The 19,583-nt window shown below is 33.0% G+C and overlaps 3 protein-coding genes across 3 annotated transcripts; 2 read left to right on the top strand and 1 right to left on the bottom strand.

Annotated features, from left to right (window-relative positions):
- The first annotated feature begins 88 nt into the window (after positions 1–88).
- On the top strand, positions 89–1,228 carry LOC100175842 (adrenodoxin-like protein, mitochondrial). The gene has a single exon (XM_002131104.4). The coding sequence runs from the start codon at positions 202–204 to the stop codon at positions 796–798; it is 597 nt and encodes a 198-aa protein (XP_002131140.1). The 5' UTR covers positions 89–201; the 3' UTR covers positions 799–1,228.
- On the top strand, positions 758–13,456 carry LOC100178153 (serine/threonine-protein kinase PAK 1). The gene is made up of 14 exons (XM_002131063.4): positions 758–1,471; positions 2,215–2,315; positions 2,770–2,856; positions 3,485–3,589; positions 4,101–4,253; positions 5,457–5,607; positions 6,145–6,208; positions 7,964–8,135; positions 8,564–8,671; positions 9,904–10,003; positions 10,491–10,606; positions 11,091–11,171; positions 11,544–11,681; positions 11,939–13,456. The coding sequence occupies exons 1-14, from the start codon at positions 1,309–1,311 to the stop codon at positions 12,023–12,025; spliced, it is 1,626 nt and encodes a 541-aa protein (XP_002131099.1). The 5' UTR covers positions 758–1,308; the 3' UTR covers positions 12,026–13,456.
- Positions 13,457–14,117: 661 nt separating this feature from the next.
- LOC100178915 (calpain-5-like) lies at positions 14,118–19,573 on the bottom strand. Its single transcript, XM_018812630.2, has 7 exons — positions 19,487–19,573; positions 18,391–18,549; positions 17,741–17,845; positions 16,518–16,609; positions 15,975–16,093; positions 15,502–15,638; positions 14,118–15,204 (listed from the first exon to the last, which is right to left on the bottom strand). The coding sequence occupies exons 2-7, from the start codon at positions 18,538–18,540 to the stop codon at positions 15,019–15,021; spliced, it is 789 nt and encodes a 262-aa protein (XP_018668175.1). The 5' UTR covers positions 18,541–18,549; positions 19,487–19,573; the 3' UTR covers positions 14,118–15,018.
- Between the last annotated feature and the right edge of the window lie 10 nt (positions 19,574–19,583).

The following is a 19,583-nucleotide window of genomic DNA, read 5'->3' as shown; positions in this document are numbered from 1 at the left end:
TATACACAAAACGCCCCTTTGCTTTATAAGGCAGAACAGATGTGTGTATGTTTCATTGATGGTAATGCGATTTAATGGTGGATTTTGTGTTTGTTTGTCGTGTTGCTTGTTATTCAGATTTGTGACTATGTTTTTTCACAGCTTTCACAGGGAATAGTGTTATATGTTACTTTAGCGTATTTTAGCCCATTCCGTTGAAGTATGTTACACCAAAAGACGTGTGGGTTATTTCGAACTTTCCTTAGCCGCAGTTTCAGCAATACCTGTATTTTACGAACTTCGAATTCAATATCAGACAAAATTTTCAAAACAACTGACTTTAAACCTTTAAGACGACATTCAACTTTATTAAAAAAACAATCCAGTCAGTACAGTTTTCCATTTTCAAGACTTCATAGCACAAATGAATCCTTAAATGACGAGGCCGACGCTTGCCCTGAAGCAGAACGAGTTAAAATCACATACATTGACCGTGACGGAGAGACCCATGATATCAATGCTAAAGTAGGAGACAATGTGATGTACTTGGCACAAAAACATGACTTAGACGTTGAAGGGGCTTGTGAAGCATCATTGGCATGTTGTACGTGTCATGTTTACGTCGAAAACCATTTTGATAAACTGAGCGAAATAGACGAGGAAGAAGAAGACATGTTGGACCTTGCTCCGTTCCTCCAAGAGAACTCACGACTCTCATGTCAGATTATCCTCAGTAAAGAACTGGATGGTATTGTTGTAAGGATTCCGTCCGCTACGAGAAACTTCTATGTTGATGGGCATAAACCTAAACCTCATTAGCACCGGTTTGGTCAATTTTTAGTATAGTAAAATTGAATATGGAATTCTGTACACTGATGGTGCTAGACAGGCTTGGATATTATGTGATGATTTATAAAGTAATGATAGTACTGAAGGATAATTTGGAAATAAAACAGTGTATTAATGCTAGTACATACTGTATAAAGCAGCACTGCTACATTTATCCCGACATACGATACAATTTATAAAAAGTCACTGTGATCAAAACAGATACATTGGACATAGGAGTGAAACTAAAAAGCCTCAAATGGTAAAATGCTATATTGCAAGCTTATATACCCTATTGCACCAAAAACAAAGTCTTATATAACAATAACATATAGAATCTCCTGAAATTGCCCAGTTTTGATACATACTAATTTAAAGCTTTAATCATTTTTCAATTTGTTTGATCATTTTTTTTCATTAGGTTTAAACCAACAGTGTTAGGTGTTAATTTTTTCTGCCTGAGGTCAAAATCTTTGGTTACTAATAAGTTAAAGCTGGGATATGGACAGTGATTCAGAAGATAAGCCCCCAGCACCACCCGTTCGAATGACATCTGCATCACACAAAGGAGATATGCAGACCTCCAAGCCTTTACCCTCAGTGCCGGAGACGGAAAAGAAAAAAAAGAAAAATCTGAAGAATATTTTTATCGGCGATGATAAATGTAAGAATGTGTTTTGTTTTAACTGTTTAATTCTGTTTTTGCCGTCAGTTATAGTGTTTTGCTGTCTAGTGCTGAAGTTTATAGACTAGACACCGTTGTTTGTATCGTTATAATTCTAGAATAAGTTTGGAATATTTAAAACAAAAAGTAGCATTTAGCAACAAAACAATAGTGGTTAAAACACACTTATGGTTAAAACATATTTTTCCTAAACAAATTTTTGAGCTGTATTTAGCAGGTTTAGCAAGAGTGTTAGTTTACTATGTATTATGTAGAAGTCCAATACTCCAATTGGTTTGATGCTTAAAATAAAATAAAAATATGCATATGCTGTCCAAAATCTGTTTTTAAAAATCCATTCAATGCATTAATCTGTACAGCAATAGGATTAGCAATGCAATAAACATATGGAGAATACTTAAAGATAAGAAAACACTCTTAAGTAGATTTCACTTCACTATAGTAATGTAACACAAGTACACAACACAATCAAACAACAGTCCATGAATTCACTTTGCATAATTGTGCCAACATTTTTGCGGTGAAAACTTAACCTATCACAAAATTTCCCCATGCCTTTTTTTGAGAGTACAACATTACTCAAGAGCTTATTTTTAAGTACAAAATCTGAATAAGTGTCAGCGATTAGTAATAGCAATTTTCTGCCCTGTAATGAATAACACAGTGAGAATTTCCTACTGCCATGGTGAATTTCATGGAGTGAAAACACTTTCTTTTTTCAGCTAAAAAAGAAAAGGTTCGGGAGAGACCAGAAATATCATATCCTTCTGACTTTGAACACACTGTCCATGTTGGTTTTGATGCAGTCACTGGAGAATTTACGGTAAAATACTCTCAATAATTTTAATAGTGTAAGGTCTATCTCTTTTATTACTATGTAGCAAATGGATATTAGATGTCTTTGACTCTCATATTTTTTTGTTTTAAGGTTATTATTTCTTTACATTACGTTTATTTTAATTGTTAATAGTTTTACAAGGTTAATATTTCTTTACCGTGATGTAAGATAAAAAAAGGAAATATATTTGTTAAAAATGTTTACTCTACGGGAACTGTAGAGTAGCATAACCAGTGTATATCTTGGTATGAACATGTAGGCTTTACTGCAGTTTTTTTCACTTATTGTTTTTTGAGATATCATTGAATTAAACACACGTAATGTAAGAAGAAAACTTTGTTTTCTTGTTGATAATATCTATAAAAATTGTAGAGCTGTACTACAGTTTTTACCTATCTTTTATGTGAGAGAATTGAATTAAAACCCATGTATTTCACAGGGAATGCCGCAACAATGGTCACGACTGCTTCAAACATCCAACATCAGCAAATCCGAACAAGCCAAAAACCCCAAAGCTGTTTTACAGGTAAATGACACCTGTAGGGGTTTAATTAGCACTTCAGTACACCATGATTATGACAGAAAAATTGTGTGTTTTTTACCAATGCTGTAAAGCAGCAATATTATTTTTTTACTCCTGCATCTATTTTTGTTAGATGCAGAATTATCTTACCCCCTTTTTCTAAAAAATACACTTCAGGGCATTACTTAAAATGATGATATTATTTCATGTTTATACCGCTAATTTTTTATTGGTAAAACCTATTACGATAAACACAAGACATAACACATTACTTGTGTACCGGCTGGCCTGGAAAACCTTCATGTATGATGTACCATGAGTTGTATGTAAATCATAATCGAGAATCACTTTAAGTAATGATTAAAACAGTTTGTTTTTTATTCAAAAACTGGTATAAGTAGGGTGGGGGAAGATGGAACAGTGTTTCTTTCTATTTTCCTGGACTATTTGGTAGTAAACAAATAACATACAAAAATATAAAACTGTAACCTCACAACTCCCGTAGACCGTTGTTATTTGTTTAAAAAATGATCAGGATATTTGGATATTATGTTCTAAAGGTGTCTCAACTTCCCCCAATCTGCTATATTTATATAATATAAATATTTTTTTGTTTTTTTTTTATTTCCAGGTTTTAGAATTTTACGATCAATCTGAAAAGAAAGGTCCTGACCAGAAGTATATGAATGTGATGAAGAATAGTGCTAACTATAACCAATCCCAAGCTGTTTTAAAAGTGAGCATAATGTGTTCGTTATTATTTTTGAATTTCAGTTTACATATGTGACATAGGGCAATATTGACTTGATAAACATGGCTTATTATCTCATGTGAATGTACACACAATGTTCATCAATTAGAATGTGACATATGTGTCATACTACATAACACATCTTCGAAAATTGTGTAAGATAAAAGTATAGTAGAGGTTTTAGGAAATTCTGTAATAATTTTGGCAATTTAAAATCTTGTTACTAAATTTAATAATTTTTCTAAACTTTGTTACCAATTACAACCTATGTATTGCTATTGGAAGCCTTTAAAATTCTTTTGGGAAACATTTGGAATCCCTTTATGCTAGATAATTGACAACTGTAATTTTGTCAAGCCCTTGGCTGTGGTTCCTCCAAATGACAATACAAAATGTTCTTCTGCCTAATGTTTTTTTTTTTGCATTTTGCTTCCTATTTCTCGTACAAAATATTTATCCCCAAAATATATTGCTTTAAAATCCCTTTTTCAATCAGCCTACCCTCAACATACAAAACTCGCGGCAAAACGAGCCCCCCCTACCCCCTCACAGCAACAGACAGCATGATTCTGATGACAAAGACAGTGATTCTGGTGACGATGACGGGTCCCCTCCTGAAATTGCTCCTAGACCCGATTACACAAAATCAGTAAGATGTTACTTTTTGCTGTTTCACTGTTTGTCATTTTAAATTTTTCACTTTTGTCAAAATAAAAAAAAACAATAAAAAAAAAGCTCTTTAGTCATAAAAAAAAACTGAAACAAATTTGTTTATTAATGTTCTATTCTATTTTATCAAATCTTTATACATAATAATAAAATATGAAAAAAACGGTTTAGTGTTTCCATTCTAATTTCTAAAAGGTTATATAAATGCTTATAATAAACCTATTTGTTAAAGCTATAGTTCAATACACTTCATTCTTTAAATATCCCTATATAAATAACTACACTACACATATATTTCAACATACATAACATACATATTGTAATTGTATATATATAAAGGATTGTGTCTTGTGTGGTTAAGTAGGTGTGTAATATCCTCGGCCCACAGTCGATGTTGTATTTTGTTTAAACTGAAACGTCTTCACGAACAAAACATAAGAAATGTTTTCCTTCAGTTGTTTTTCCCATATATAATATATATTTTTCCCATATATATATATATACTAAACCATATATAATATATATATATACCACATTTTTTTGACATTTTTTGGTAATAATTTACTTTTTTAGTTTAGTTTTCTTTTAGTTAATATTTCATTTTTTATTTTAAATCAATATAATTTTAATATTTTCAACTATATTTACACATTTTTTAACATTTTCAAACAAATTAAATACTTTTTAATTTTGTTTTTATATATAAAACATTAAGATTTTGTTCAAAATGATTATAACTCCTTAGTTGATTCAGGGCAACTTTCAATTGTTTACATTACGTATAGAGCATGAGTATGAATCATGATCTCCCCAAACATATAGTGGAGTCTACTGTTGTATAATCCAGTTAAGAAATTCAGCTGTTTCCTGCTCTATTCTATTAGTTCTTTTGGGAATTGCACCGAATTTTAGCCACACTTTGACTTATTTATTTTTTAAAATTGTCAAGTTTTTGGTTAAAAAGAGTAATATTATTTCTTTGAAAAAGCCAAAATCAAATTTTTTTGTCATAAAAGTTCCAATTTTTAGAACCTATTACCCAATTTTTTTAAAACGGCGCCAATTTTAAACATTTTACCAAAAAAAATACAATTTTTTAAAAGCAGGACAAATACGTCTTTGTACAACAGTCCAAAAAAAGTAATTTTTAAAATTAACCCTTATCAACCTCCCTCTTACATAGATATACACCCGATCTGTCATTGACCCCCTTGGTCCCTCCCCAACCACCCAAACCACACAGAATTCTGCACCAGCTCAACCAGGGACAATAAAACGAGCTGAAAAACAGAAAAAATCCAAGATTTCTGATGAAGAAGTTCTTGCAAAGCTAAGTGAGTTAAGACAACAAACTATATAGTAGGATTGGGGAAGACGGGACACTTTTATCGCCTAATGTCAAAAAATCGTGTTTTAAACAATTAACAACAATGGGAGTCGTGAAGATGCGGTTTTATAATTCTTTGAATGTTCTTTGTTTACTACCAAATAGGTCAAGAAAATAGAGTTAAAAGGTCTTCCATCTTCCCCCACCCTATACTATATCAATTTCTGGTACTAGTTAAGAATTCTCCTATATTATCTACTAACCCGTAACACCCGCCAAGCGCTAACCCAAAGTTTGTTCTGATATGCCTTTCTCCTTGATGGCGTTATTAGTGCTCGGCGAACTCCAGCACATCCCTAAAAATTATCCCTTTTACAGGCTTTACCTTGATGTCAGCAGTCCATTTCTTTACAAAGTTCTTGCCATTGCATATAACTATCACCACTATCCCATAAGCAATGCCCTCTAATGTTTTTTGTCTGTCATTTTTCATATTTTTACCCAAGTATATTTAATAATGAAATGATTTAATAATCCTAACCAGGAACCATTGTGAGTGTGGGAAACCCAGAAACAAGATACACCAAGTTCGATAAAATTGGACAAGGGTAAGGAATACATAATAGGCCTAATCAATTATATGTATAGCCTATTATATATATATATATATATATAATATATATTGTAACCGTGCTTTTACCAATTAACAAGCTCTTTTGAAGTCATTGGAAAGCTGTTTATTCTGTAAATATTCTTTGTTTACTATCAAATGGGACGATAAAGTACAACAAAACATGGTCATATTACCTAAACCTACCACGGTATACCAATATATATATAATGTAAAGTAGTCGCATAGTGTTTCAGTTTACCATTCAGGAATATAATAGTGTTGCAATAGGATCCGATATCCATGCTGTACATGGTGCACTAAAATACCTTATGTCCGCTCATATACTACACACAGTACTCTGTTCAACTATTATTAGCCTTGAACGGAAATAAACCGGTGTAAACCAGTTTTATGCGGTCTTTACTGAAGGGCTACTTAAGTAACACTGTCTTATAAGACTGAAGCAAAATCTGAATAGTGTTATATATACTGGTATTTAAAGTTTTTATAAACTAGTATTGTGTGTAAAATTAGGAATACACTTTTAATTTTAAAAATAATTTTATGGAACATTTTGAAATTTTGTTTATAAATTTTATTGGTCCTTACTGTGTGGTTACTTAAGTAACACTGTATTCTTATAATTTTATGAATCAAAATATAAATAGTGTTATTAAACTAGTAATAGTCTTCAATATAAAATTTACTTATCTAGCATCGTGTGTAAAGTTAGCTATAGACTTTTAATTTTAAAACTATTTTAAATTGGACCTGTTCGAACACTTTTATAAATGTAAATACTGTGAGTGCAATGTAGCCTTTGGTATTTGTTGTTTACTCTCATTAATTTACACTAGTAGTGTGTAACATGTTGCGTCATTTATGCTGATAATGTATATGAGCGTTTCTCATTACCCTTTATTTTCATTTGGCAACTTTTCAATACATTGCTAATATTACTTCCTAGACCTTATTAAACATTTGTGCTGTTAACTGGCCAACTAACTCCCATCAAAAAGTTACCAAAATTTCAAACACGTTCCGTACAACTGTACCTAATGTATTTAAAGCTTGACATTTTTGTAGCATAAAGTGTTCTCAATGCAGGCTGTAATGTATTTGAATAGGAAGATGTGTGTACTATTGCACACCAAAACAAAATATAACTTGTGGTTTTAGTTTAACACATAGGTTGTAAAAGCTTTTATACAAGCTTTTATACAACTAATCAGTTAGATTTGTTTTAAACGATTGTGTCTAACTACCCCTAACTCCCCTGTGTTTTAAAAAGATTGGTGCCTGATTTTCAGGTACTTTCGGGTCATACATAGATACCCAAAGTACTGGGAAAAGGACATTTTAAAACCAAACCATATCCATACTGTACAGTATTGTGTAGTTTTTCATAAGGGGAAACACTAAGAATAACTCGGTGACAAATTACCATAACTTTGAACAGTATAACATAAAAAAAAAACATAATTTTAGCACCACAGTCTTACACCTATTAGTGTAACCTTTTTGTTACATTTTTCTAGACCCAAACAAAAAAAAAACGCTTGTGCAATGATCAAAACAAAAAATAAATCTACACCTTTAGTTTCTTTGTACAGGAACAGTATTTACTGCTAAGGGCGTTGCCACATTACTAAAAATGAATTCCTTTTTTTTAGTTACGGAAGGCTACCACAGATCGAAAAAACTAACCCAAATACATTTTTGCCTTCTCATTCCTTTATTTGAATCCCAGGGCTTCAGGAACAGTATTTACTGCCGAGGATGTCGCCACTGGTGACCAGGTGGCGATCAAACAGATGAATCTTTCCCAGCAACCCAAGAAGGAGCTAATTATTAATGAGATTATTGTTATGCGAGAAAACAAACACGCCAACATTGTGAACTACCTTGATGCTTATTTAAAGGTATATAAATATTTGTAAGAAACTAAACAAAATAATGGTTTACAAAAAAATATGAATGGTCAAGGCCTGTTTTGATGCTAACGGCGGTCACCTTTAACATTATTCATATTTACCTCTTGGTTTCTCTACTGAAACGTCTGTGAATAAACATGTAGGTGCAGAGTAACATTTTTAAGTCCTAAAATATTTAAAAACACTAAATCCCCCAAATTTTGACACAAAATGTCGAAATTTGGACCACTTTTCTACCAATACCCCTAAATGACACAGAATGTCAAAATTTGGATTAGATTTTTACTAATACCCCTAAATGACAGAAGATGTCAAAATTTGGACCACTTTTCTACTAATTCCCCAAAATGGCGCAAAATGTCACTTTTGGACCAGTTTTCTACTAATTTCCCCTAAAATTTTGCCACAAAACCCAGGGTGAAGAACTGTGGGTGGTCATGGAGTATTTACCTGGTGGTTCACTCACTGATGTTGTTACTGAAACATGCATGGATGAAGGACAGATTGCTGCTGTGTGTAGAGAGGTAATGCTTAAACTTTTTAACAATTTAACTTTTTTACTTTATAAAATGAGAGTTTGTCGATATGAATGGGTTTAACCTATTTATCCTCACGAGGTGGGCAACGACAGAGAGGTACTACTTTAACTTTTAAACTGTATGAGATGAGAATTTTTTTAAATGCATGGATGTAACTTATTTAATCTTGTGTGTGGGCAAAAACAGAGGTATTACTTTAACTTTTTACCATTTTCATGGCTTAACTTTTTTACTGTATAAAATAAGAATTTCTTTATGAATGGATGTAACTTATTTAATCTTGTGTGGTGGGTAATAACTGTTGTTAAAACTCAAGTGTTTGTTTTTCATCTTGGGCTTGCTTACAAGTTACTTACACATTAATGAGTGATTGTTTTTTGGGGATTCTTTTAATCTATAGCTGACAATTTAGACAATCTATGAAGAACCATTGTTTGAAATGCATGCACCAAGGGGCTTGTTGCTGCTACCATTGTAGGCATGTATACAAGAGAGCAAGATACTATTGTTGCTTAAATTGTCACCCATACAGAAAAAATTCTCTTTCCAAAATACAATTTACAAAGTTATAAACATGAAGACTTTTAAATAGGGACAGAGTGTTTAAAAAAACATCCCGTTTATAACTTGTAAAGTTGCTCTGCAATGGAAGGATAAATAAATGACATCATTTCTCATGCAATGAGACTCCTACTATGTTTAGTGGAGTAGGTTAATTAACTTCAATCTGTTTCTGCTACCAAGCTTAGTTTTTCAGTTCATCTGGTACATAATACTATAATTTTATTTCACTGTTTGGTCTACAATATAACAAGACTGCCTACTATGTTTATTAGTTCAATAAACTCTACTTCTGGCGCCATGACACAGTAGTTAGCGTGCATGCCTATGACACAGAGGTAATGGGTTCAAGGCTCGTCTCTGCTACCATTGTGCCATGCCCGAAATAGAGTTAATTGCTTATATGTCCTTGGGCAAAACACTTAACGGTAGTAGCTTAAACCTAGTGGTCACTAATGGGTTGTCTAAATTTTAGGCCATACAAAAAAAAAACTAACAAAAATCCTCCAAACAAACAACAATCACCCACAAAGTTACATTCCTGTTACACTTGTGTTATAACGACTGTCATTTCCCAGCCACGCGAGGATAAAGCAAGTTGCATTCTTTGTCTTAAGTCTTGGTTATCAAATCATCTAACATGGTTTTCCATGCAGTGTTTGCAAGCATTGGAGTTCTTACACAGTCGTAATGTTATACACCGTGATATCAAGAGTGATAACATTCTACTGGGGATGCAAGGCAGTGTTAAACTAAGTAAGAATACTTTATATATATTCAATATACATACCATGGGTTTAACTTGGGCATTTCATGCTTTAAAACAGTGTGTATGGGAAATGGTTGTCTGTATTCTAGTTTGAGTGAGTTGAGTAAAATGTTTTTGTGTTTTACTAAAAAAAGTTAATTTGCGTAAAATATAAGTGTGTAAACTGATAAATTTTAACACACCTCAAACTGGATTCCAGTGTTTAAAGTTTTTTTTACAATAAAATAGCTCAAATACATTGCTATTTTCACTAATTTCCTGTCATTTTCCCCGACTGAAAACAGCAAAAAACTACAAACCATGTCTACTTTACAATGTGAGCAATGGGCCAAACTGGCCTAAATCCCAGGTCTCAACCAGAACCTACAAAAAGTGACTATTCACAAACACAAACCAGAATCTAGTGATCTAGTCATTTCTACTTTACAATGTTTTTTTGTTTCCCCACTGTAATTACTTAATGTTGCTATACAGCCGACTTTGGATTCTGTGCCCAAATCACACCTGAGCAAAGCAAACGATCCACCATGGTTGGAACTCCATACTGGATGGCACCTGAAGTTGTTACAAGGAAAGCTTATGGACCTAAGGTATGATGCATAGATGGAAAAGCTCTATTGAAAATAAGTATAATACAGCTTTAAACTGATATTGATAAAAATAATGTTGAGTGTAGAATATATTTTAACTACAATATATAAAAATTATGTGTTTTTGGGCAATACACTTAGCGTAAATTTCACCAAACCATTTGTCCATTGGGATTTCCAAATTGGCGGCAATGAAAAAACATAATTATTTATAAAGTTACACACACTGTCACTATCAATCGGTACTGTGGTTGCCCTGTCATGTAATCATGTGAGAATAAATAAGTTACGTTTATTTATATTTATAATTATATAGATTATAAGCAGTCTTGGTGTTTGGTAATGGCCAAATTCTTTTTATTGAAAAGGAAAACTTTTTCATGAAGAATGTATGATTTTTACTGATGTTTTCATGCCATCAAAACTAATATTGTATTGTCAAAAAGAAATTTTTAGTTGCTTACATGTGAATTCTATTTCTTAGGTTGATATTTGGAGTCTTGGAATCATGGCAATAGAAATGGTTGAAGGAGAACCTCCATATTTAAATGAGAATCCTCTCAGGGTAAAGTAGATATTATATTAGGGTATATATATAATATAACATATCCATATGCGGTAATGGAATAGGCAACTCTGGCCTAATTCCTACATCACTTCAAACTTACTTTTCTAGTAAGTAGACATATATTTTATGACATATAAACATTCTGTTTTTCATAGAATGTATATGTTGTATTATTTATGAGATTTAAAATGTAATTAAAGTTAACACTCATAGTATATAAACCTAAAATATGCCCACTTTACTTTTGTTTTTAGGTTTATCATTTTTTATACAATGCATATTTTATGAATTTGTAATACTGTGGGAGTTATGAAAAAAATAACAAAGTATGTTTTTTTATCATTAATAAGCATAGAAAATACCATCCAGGCTTTGTATTTAATTGCAACTAATGGAACACCTGAGATACAACAACCTGAGAGATTATCCGACACTTTTCATGACTTTCTTCATTGCTGTCTGGAAATGGACGTTGACCAGAGATCTAGTGCTGTAGAACTACTTATGGTAAGTTTTGTTTTAAATAAATACAGTTTAACAGATTATTAGACACCATATTATAAGGACCAAAATCCTCTGGCGTGATTTAAGTTAAGTAAATATCTTATGGTGAACCTTAACAGAATTAAAACTGCATAAACCTTTTTTTTATGATTCTGTATGGGTGAGGTCTGTGTGGACCTGGGGTTTAGGCCAGATTTGGCTCATTACCCCACAATTTTTTTATGTTAAATGAATTTTAAAAAATACATTCTTCTTTTCAGCATCCGTTCCTTCAGAAGTCCGCTCCTCTCGCCTCCCTGAATCCACTGATCCTCGCTGCGAAGGAGGTTGCGAAACGGATGATGTGATTCCTTATGTTACTGTGGCAACTATGTCACGTGATCGACTGAATTGGAGGCGTGACCATTAACAACAAACACCACAAAACAAAAAAGTCAAAATCTACAGTATCTCACACTTAGAAAGGATTTTGAACTAATTATTGATTCTTTGCACCGAAATTATAGGTTTCCTGATCAGATTTTGTCAAAAATTGCAGCAGATTCAGCTCCAGCAGCTGAAAAGAAGCAAAAAATTATATTTGCGGGTCAAAAATATTGAATTCCTTTAGCATAGCCCATGCAGCATGTCTTGAATAAGAAAATGCCAAAGTCAAGATGCTGCTGCAGTATTTTCAATCTATAGTTATAACCTCTTGTATAAAATAACTAACATAGACTCATCTCAGAAACTGGCGGAAAAAAAATTTGAGGCAATTTCTGTCACAAAATTTACTTTTTCAAGGATTCCTGACCACTCTGAATTGAAATGCAGGAGATTTTTAACCAAGTATTGTCTTTTATGCCCTCTGTGGCCATTATATTACTATGCTAGTCGATTTGATTGTGTTGTAATCATAGTACAATCGTTAACGCCTTGTCAAGTGAAAGAATGTGTTCGGAAAAAGTTTCGACTTTTCCAGTTGACGTTTTTCCGACATGATCAACGAAACACATTTTTTTACACAAAGTTTTTCGAGTTTGTGATATCCGAACACCATACTGTAGGAGTCTACAGGCTCTTTTATGTCTAGTTTGGCCACTTTTTGTGTCCGAAAAAATGCATCTTGTTTTCTTAATGTTTTTACTCTGCATAAAATCAAGTTACTGGGCAGTGATTGAACATTCCTAACTTTGTAATCGGGCAATTACTTTCGTGTATTCCCAGCAACACATCTCTCTTTCAATGTTTTGCACCTATGTCTGCAAGTTTTGAATCACACACATCCTGCCTTGTGCAATTTCAACGCCTTGAGAAAACTATATAGCATTATAGCCAAAGGTATTGCAATGATACACTTGCAATACTATTATATTGAATAACCATTGCTATATTTCTGATTAATTCCTTAATTAACACAGTAGCTGCCCTAATTGGAGATCCAAAATATTACCGAAAGAGACGACTGTTGCACATATACCCAAGAATTTATGTATATTCATGCTTTTTAGTTAATTCATTACTTTTTGCATATTTTTATAGCATTTTCCCCTCATTGAACCAAAGAGTTTAATCTCCTTGGTTAAACAAATGTGCGGGAATGTTTCCTAATTCTTTGCTTGGATATCAACGCAGTGACAAAATTATCGCCACTGTTTATGAAACTATGAGGAAATTCTCTTTTTGTCGTAACTTCGCTGGTAGGAGAGCACTTGCTTAACGCCCGTATTTCTGATTCTTTTCTTTCATTAATGTCGCTTTCCCAGTGGGCAATCAATAAATAATATCTGATAGGAAAATCTTGTGAGCACGGACTGCCAATTTACATCGTTGTCCAGTACCGAGGCACAGTTGGTTGGCGCCTATGCCTCTAACCCAGAGGTAATGGGTTCTAGGCTCTGCGCTGCTATCATTGTAGACGTATGTGTCCTCGTACAAAACACTCAACGCCAATTGCTCAACCCCATTGGTCACTAATGGGTTGTCTACGTTCTGCCACACATAAAAGAAAAAACAACAAAATTCTTTCTCTCTTTCAGGCCATGCAAGGATAAAGTTAAATTCATTTATAATAAAAAATAGAACACTAAGATTCTTAAGCCTATAGGGCAGGAGGAGATTAGTAAATTTTAATAACTTTAGCCTGCAAAAGAAATTTAAATTTTTACTATTAACTTCTTATAAAGGTTACAAAATTTGGGTTCAAAGGTTCTCTTACTATGGTGTTTACCTAAAATTAGATTAGTAGTTTTCTGATCTGCAGTTTTTCAAAATTCTGAACTGCAACTTTGAATAGTTATTCTTTTACTTCCCATAAAGTTATCAAATTTGGGTTAAAAAGTCTACCTTAATGCCCTGACAAAGATAAAATGTTTAAAATGAGCAAATTTCTGTGCGAAGCGAGAAGAAAGGACGATGAACATAAAATATTGAAGACCTGACAGAAATGAAAAGTAAAACTTCTGTGAATGTGTTTATTAGTTAACTGTGATCAACAATCTCTGCATAATATATAATACCAATCCACCAATGTGACTTATATACAATAATTGAAAATAAACTCCAATCTTTATAACTGGACTATTTACAGAAAGTGCAATTTGACCCAATGTCGTCTGTAACCTTTGTACAGTGGAAAACTTCTGTTTATGTTGTTTTATATGTACAAAAATTGAAATTATTTATACTTTACAGGTGCATGGAAATTATTGCTATATAATTCAAGATCAGGAATTCTAAAACAAAATCATTTACATTTCTGGAAAATTGCTTTTTTCGGTTTTAAGCATTTTCAAAAAAAAAGTTAAAATCTAGGGCTTTGGAAAAAAGTAAATATGCGATATATGCTGCTTAAGGCTTCAAGGTAATCTGCAAAAAAGGGGCACTAGTAAATCAAGTCTATACAGTACTGAAAGAACACATATAACATATGCTCAGTTTATAGGTAAAGATTGTGGTACCTTTTGCATTGGAAAGCAAAGAAACAAAAAAACATAAATATATATACAGCTTATAGAGTATTTTGCATGCTTTATAGAATTACAAAAAACTATTGCACTAAATGCTAACAAACAGTAGTAAAAACAGAAACAGTGCAGTACCGCCAAGGACACTCAAAAGACATAGGTAAACAGGAAACGATTGCAACTTGATAGTTAGAAACACTGACAGGATATCATTCTAAGAAAACTTGATTCTAAAAACACTGCAAAATCCACATAGAAAAGGCTAGGTAATACAGTAAGTACACACAATGCAGGAAAAGAACTTTCAATCTCATCTGTTTCAAAAACTTAAACTGTACAATGTACTTTTGATTGCAGAGTCAACCCTTAGGAAGATAGTTCAAACTCAGCATGGTCTAAAGGCCTTTTATGCTGTCAGCAGTTTGGACATTCACGTACAGAGTACCAGGGAATCTTTTTGGCGCTTTCCAGCTGTTCTTCGCAAACAGAGGAACTTCTACTGGTTGTTTTTGGAACTCTACGTTACCAGAGACTGTACCCTGTCCAATGAACTCATCACAGACACGATTTTCATGATAAACCTGAACAAAAACAATTGTTAAATACAAACAAGGAACTGCTGGCGTGTAAAGTGTTTTGGCCCACGGTAATATGCTGTCTATGCATGCTAATCATTGCGCCAGAAATAAAACGGTGCAATATCAGGCAAGCTTTTGCAAAGTGTACCATTAGAAAAACCTGCCTAAAGAAGAAGCTTTATAAAAACTTATAACCTAATGACAAAAACCTACACATCCACAATCTATGCATATAAATATCCATAGATCAATGACAGCACATGCTATTACTAGGACATCCTCAACTGATAGGTCACTTACCGCGAAGACAACAGGGTATCTGTTTTCCTTCCTGTAAAAGATGGCGCCAGCATCAAAGTAGGGTTCCGAATTCTCACGAAACGTCTTGGAACGAACTGTGACACCCTCACATGTCATTTTGACGTAGACGTTACCCACTGCAAAGAAAAAAATACGATGTGAAAAAACGATGCATAGACTACTAGAGTTTGAATAGTATTTTTAGACGACAATTTAGATAACTCATGGACTACTGGGTTGGAGCAATTTCTTTTTAATACTTTGCCCAAGAACACATAACCCAATAATGGTAGCAGCATCAAGGCTCGAAACTGTATTCTTTAGGTTAAAAGCAGGCTAACCAATGTGATGCAAAAATTGTCACAATTTGTTGGATATCTGTTATTTGTGCACAATTTGCTGGGTATCTGTTATTACAATGGCTCATACAATTCTAAACCCATTGGAAACTTAAATGGAGCAATTCAACTTACGTTCATTCTCTTCATTAAACAGTCTTACTCCATTCACAACGTTAACACTGATGGCAGAACTCGGGTATCCTGTTAAACCACTCATGCAAGTCTTGGGTGGGTACTCACCATTCAACTCACTGTAAATGTGATTTTATGGATTTAATAGTAGACAGCTTAATTAGTTTATTGCAAGAGCAAACAGTTTATATACTTTTAGGTGAAAGTAGTCTAAGCATTATAAAATTACATATTGAAACATTCAGGCATGCAGTGTCAATATGTTGCTGAGTGTAACATCCAGGCAAAAACAACTATTTGGTTAAATAAATGTATTTTTTCACTTTTTCATGTATCGCTGATTTTTAGACAACCTATTAGTGACCACTGGGTTGGAGCAAGTGCCATTAAAGTGTCTTGCCTAATAACACATACACCAACACAATAATAGCAGCGACGAGCCATGAACCCATTACCTCTGGGTTAAAGGCAGGCGCACTAACCACTTTGTTCCAGCGCCGAAGGATAAATTCATGAGATTTATATTATACTATATACACATACCAAAAAGTGAGGTTTGTTTCACAGAAAACTCTGAGAAGGAAATCCCTGTTAATCCCTTGTTCCTCCATGCTAGGTATAATCACATATCTACCCTGAAATTACAATGTATAAGAATTAGATCAAATTTGATCGTTTTAAATTATCTTAAACTTTGGGACTTATTTTAGATGCAAGTAATTTAAACATATAGTAGGGTGGGGGAAGATGGGACACCCTTAGCACTTAATAATCGAATATCCCGTTCGTGTTTAAAACAACTAACAACGGTATATGGGATTTGTAAATTATTCTTTGTTTACGACCGAACAGGACGAGAAAATAAAATGAAAAGATGTCCCATCTTCCCCCACCCTACTATATTTATTTTTTATTTTTTTTACAGTTTTCACGTATTTTTCTGTTTTATAAAATTTAAACAAATATTTGTTACAGAATGAAAAACATTTTATACATTAATCCTATGCACCCTTAGCGTATAAACAAAAACAAGAGATATTTGTATTACTTAAACATTGTAAGGGGTTTGTGTACTATTATTACATACAAACAATTCTTGGTAAATTAACAAACAAATCACATTATTTCCGTGGGCACAGTAAGTAACAATGAGCTGTTATGTCAACTTAGGGATCTATAAATAAGAACCCATGAAGAATGGAGCAAACGTAACTTAAGAACAGCAATCTTAAGAAGTTTTACTCCCAATTTCAATTTTACTCAAATTTTTCAAATATGTTCAAAAATTTAATAAAAACACATTATTCAGTTGACAAGAGTGGCATGTTTTGTTGTTTGTGTAAACTTTTTTGTTAACTTTTTTAAAATAGTTACATTCTTTTAATTGACGTTTAAAAAGAAGTGAAAAATGGATAATAATGAATAATTTTATAACTGCAGTTAAACTGTAACAATCTATTCTATGTGGGTAGAGTTTTGCCGAGAACCCATTTTGGGCAGATTTGGCCCATTACCCTAACACCCATTACCCCATTGCCCAAATTTGGCGCATTACTATGAAATATAATATATATATACTCTTTAATAATAATCTGGTGCTACGAAAACAGAACCAACAAAAATCAAGTCCAACCACTAGTAGTAATAGAGAAATATATTTCGCCTAAATGGCATCGTCAGTCTCTTATTTAAATAGAATTCTATTTGTCATATATACTCTTTAATGTTATTATATATAAAAATTGACAACTTAATTTCCCGCTTACCTCCGGCAAATTAAGTTTAGCAAAAGCAGATCTATCTTTAGTGAAGGGATGAGCTGTCCATTTAAATATAGGCTGATGCATTTTGTATTGTCTGTTAATTTCCACCTAAAACCAAAGATTCCAAGAAATAAGATAAGTAACATATGGATACAAAGTTTCACTACATGCTTGGATATACTACCGAGTATGGTCTTACATGTATTAAACATATTTTGCACTAATTTCAAAATTGCTAGCAAAATAAAACTCAGTAAACATTATGTTGCCATTGCTTAAAATTTATTGTGAAATTTCGTTACTTATAGCACAGAATATACTTTATAATGCTGTATACTTCCACAAAATGATTTTTGGATGTATATGTTACAGACCCCCACTTTTTTATTGGTGTGTGTTAATTGCCTAATAGCAAACTAAAAAATAACAAATTGAAATGCGTTTTATACTCTACATTGGGAAGGTCATGGCATACACAAAAATGGAATGGAATGTAACACTGAATTGTTTTAATGCGCCATTGCTAATAAATAAAATATTAATAAAATAAACTATTACTGAATTATTACGCTATTACTAAAAAAAACTATAAAAAACAAAAATAAGCGGCCATTGCAAATAAAAAAGCTTTATATTTAAGTTTTAGTTCTTACCCTTGCAATGTGGAAGCCAATTGAACCGTTTGGATTTTGTTTCACCCTTCGATGAATTTGTGATTCTGATTGTTGAAGTTGGATCATAATTGTGGGCGGGTTTCCCACTTTGGTATCCGTCACATCAAATCGAAACTGTGGGTTTTGCATAAAAGTGTCCTGCAAATTGTTTTGTAAGAGAATTAAAGGCAGAGTTGGCATATTACTACAACGCCCAAACTTCTTGTATATGTGTGTAAATAATGAATGTAACTTGTATTATCTTGTGGCATGACAACAACAGTATCTGCTTATGAGTTACAATGTGTATCAGCCATACAGAATTCAAACTCTATAGATGTATGAGTTATGTATGGCTGACAATTCAGACAACCCATTAGTGACCACTGGGTTGGAGCAATTTTATACCCCATACCTTAAATCAATTATTTAAATGTTAAGTCCTACTTTAAAAATTGAAAACATTTATCCTCTAGATACACAACACTGTACAGTGGTCATTTTTCATGGAAATTGTCATAAACCTGTGACAAGTCATTGTTCATGTTTTTTTTCCAAGAAATTTTACCTGTCACATAACACAGGCTCATACGTCTTGTTACACGTAACACTGAGGATTACATATGTATTTGTTTTAGTATGACAGTTTACAGAGCTTTTCATTATAAATATTCCTCGTATGGTCTTACTGGGTTGGTGTACAGCCAATTATAACTTTAAAACTAAACTACGCACAATGTTGTAAAGGTATTCTCATATTTAAAACTAGTCAACTAGACCTAAAACTGAATGAACCAGATATTTTGTTTTTGGGCACCTTTTGCATTCTTTACTTTAAATGCAGTAGCCTCCTGGGTTTAGGGGTAATAGGCCATCTATGGTCTAAATCTTAGGTTACATTGTTGGTCACAATGGTGGACCATATCCCCAGAGAATAAAATATATATTAAATCACCTACAAAGTAACATACGAGGTAACTTGTACGCAGGCACGAGGTGTATGAAACAGAACATCCGTGTTCAACAACTGTATTACCCCACAACAGGAGTTAAATAAGTTGCATTCATTTATTTATTCATTTAATGTAATTCTTACTGGGTTTTTCTCCAAGCAGCCTCCAGCTGTTTTTTTCTCACACACGACGTTGTAATACCACGCTCCTTTATAAGATGTTACCTTCCATGTGTCACGT

Source organism: Ciona intestinalis, chromosome 7 (assembly GCF_000224145.3).
Source record: "Ciona intestinalis chromosome 7, KH, whole genome shotgun sequence".
NCBI lineage: Eukaryota > Metazoa > Chordata > Ascidiacea > Phlebobranchia > Cionidae > Ciona > Ciona intestinalis.
The sequence above is the reverse complement of the archived record's forward strand: the minus strand, read 5'-3'. Positions and strand labels throughout refer to the sequence as shown.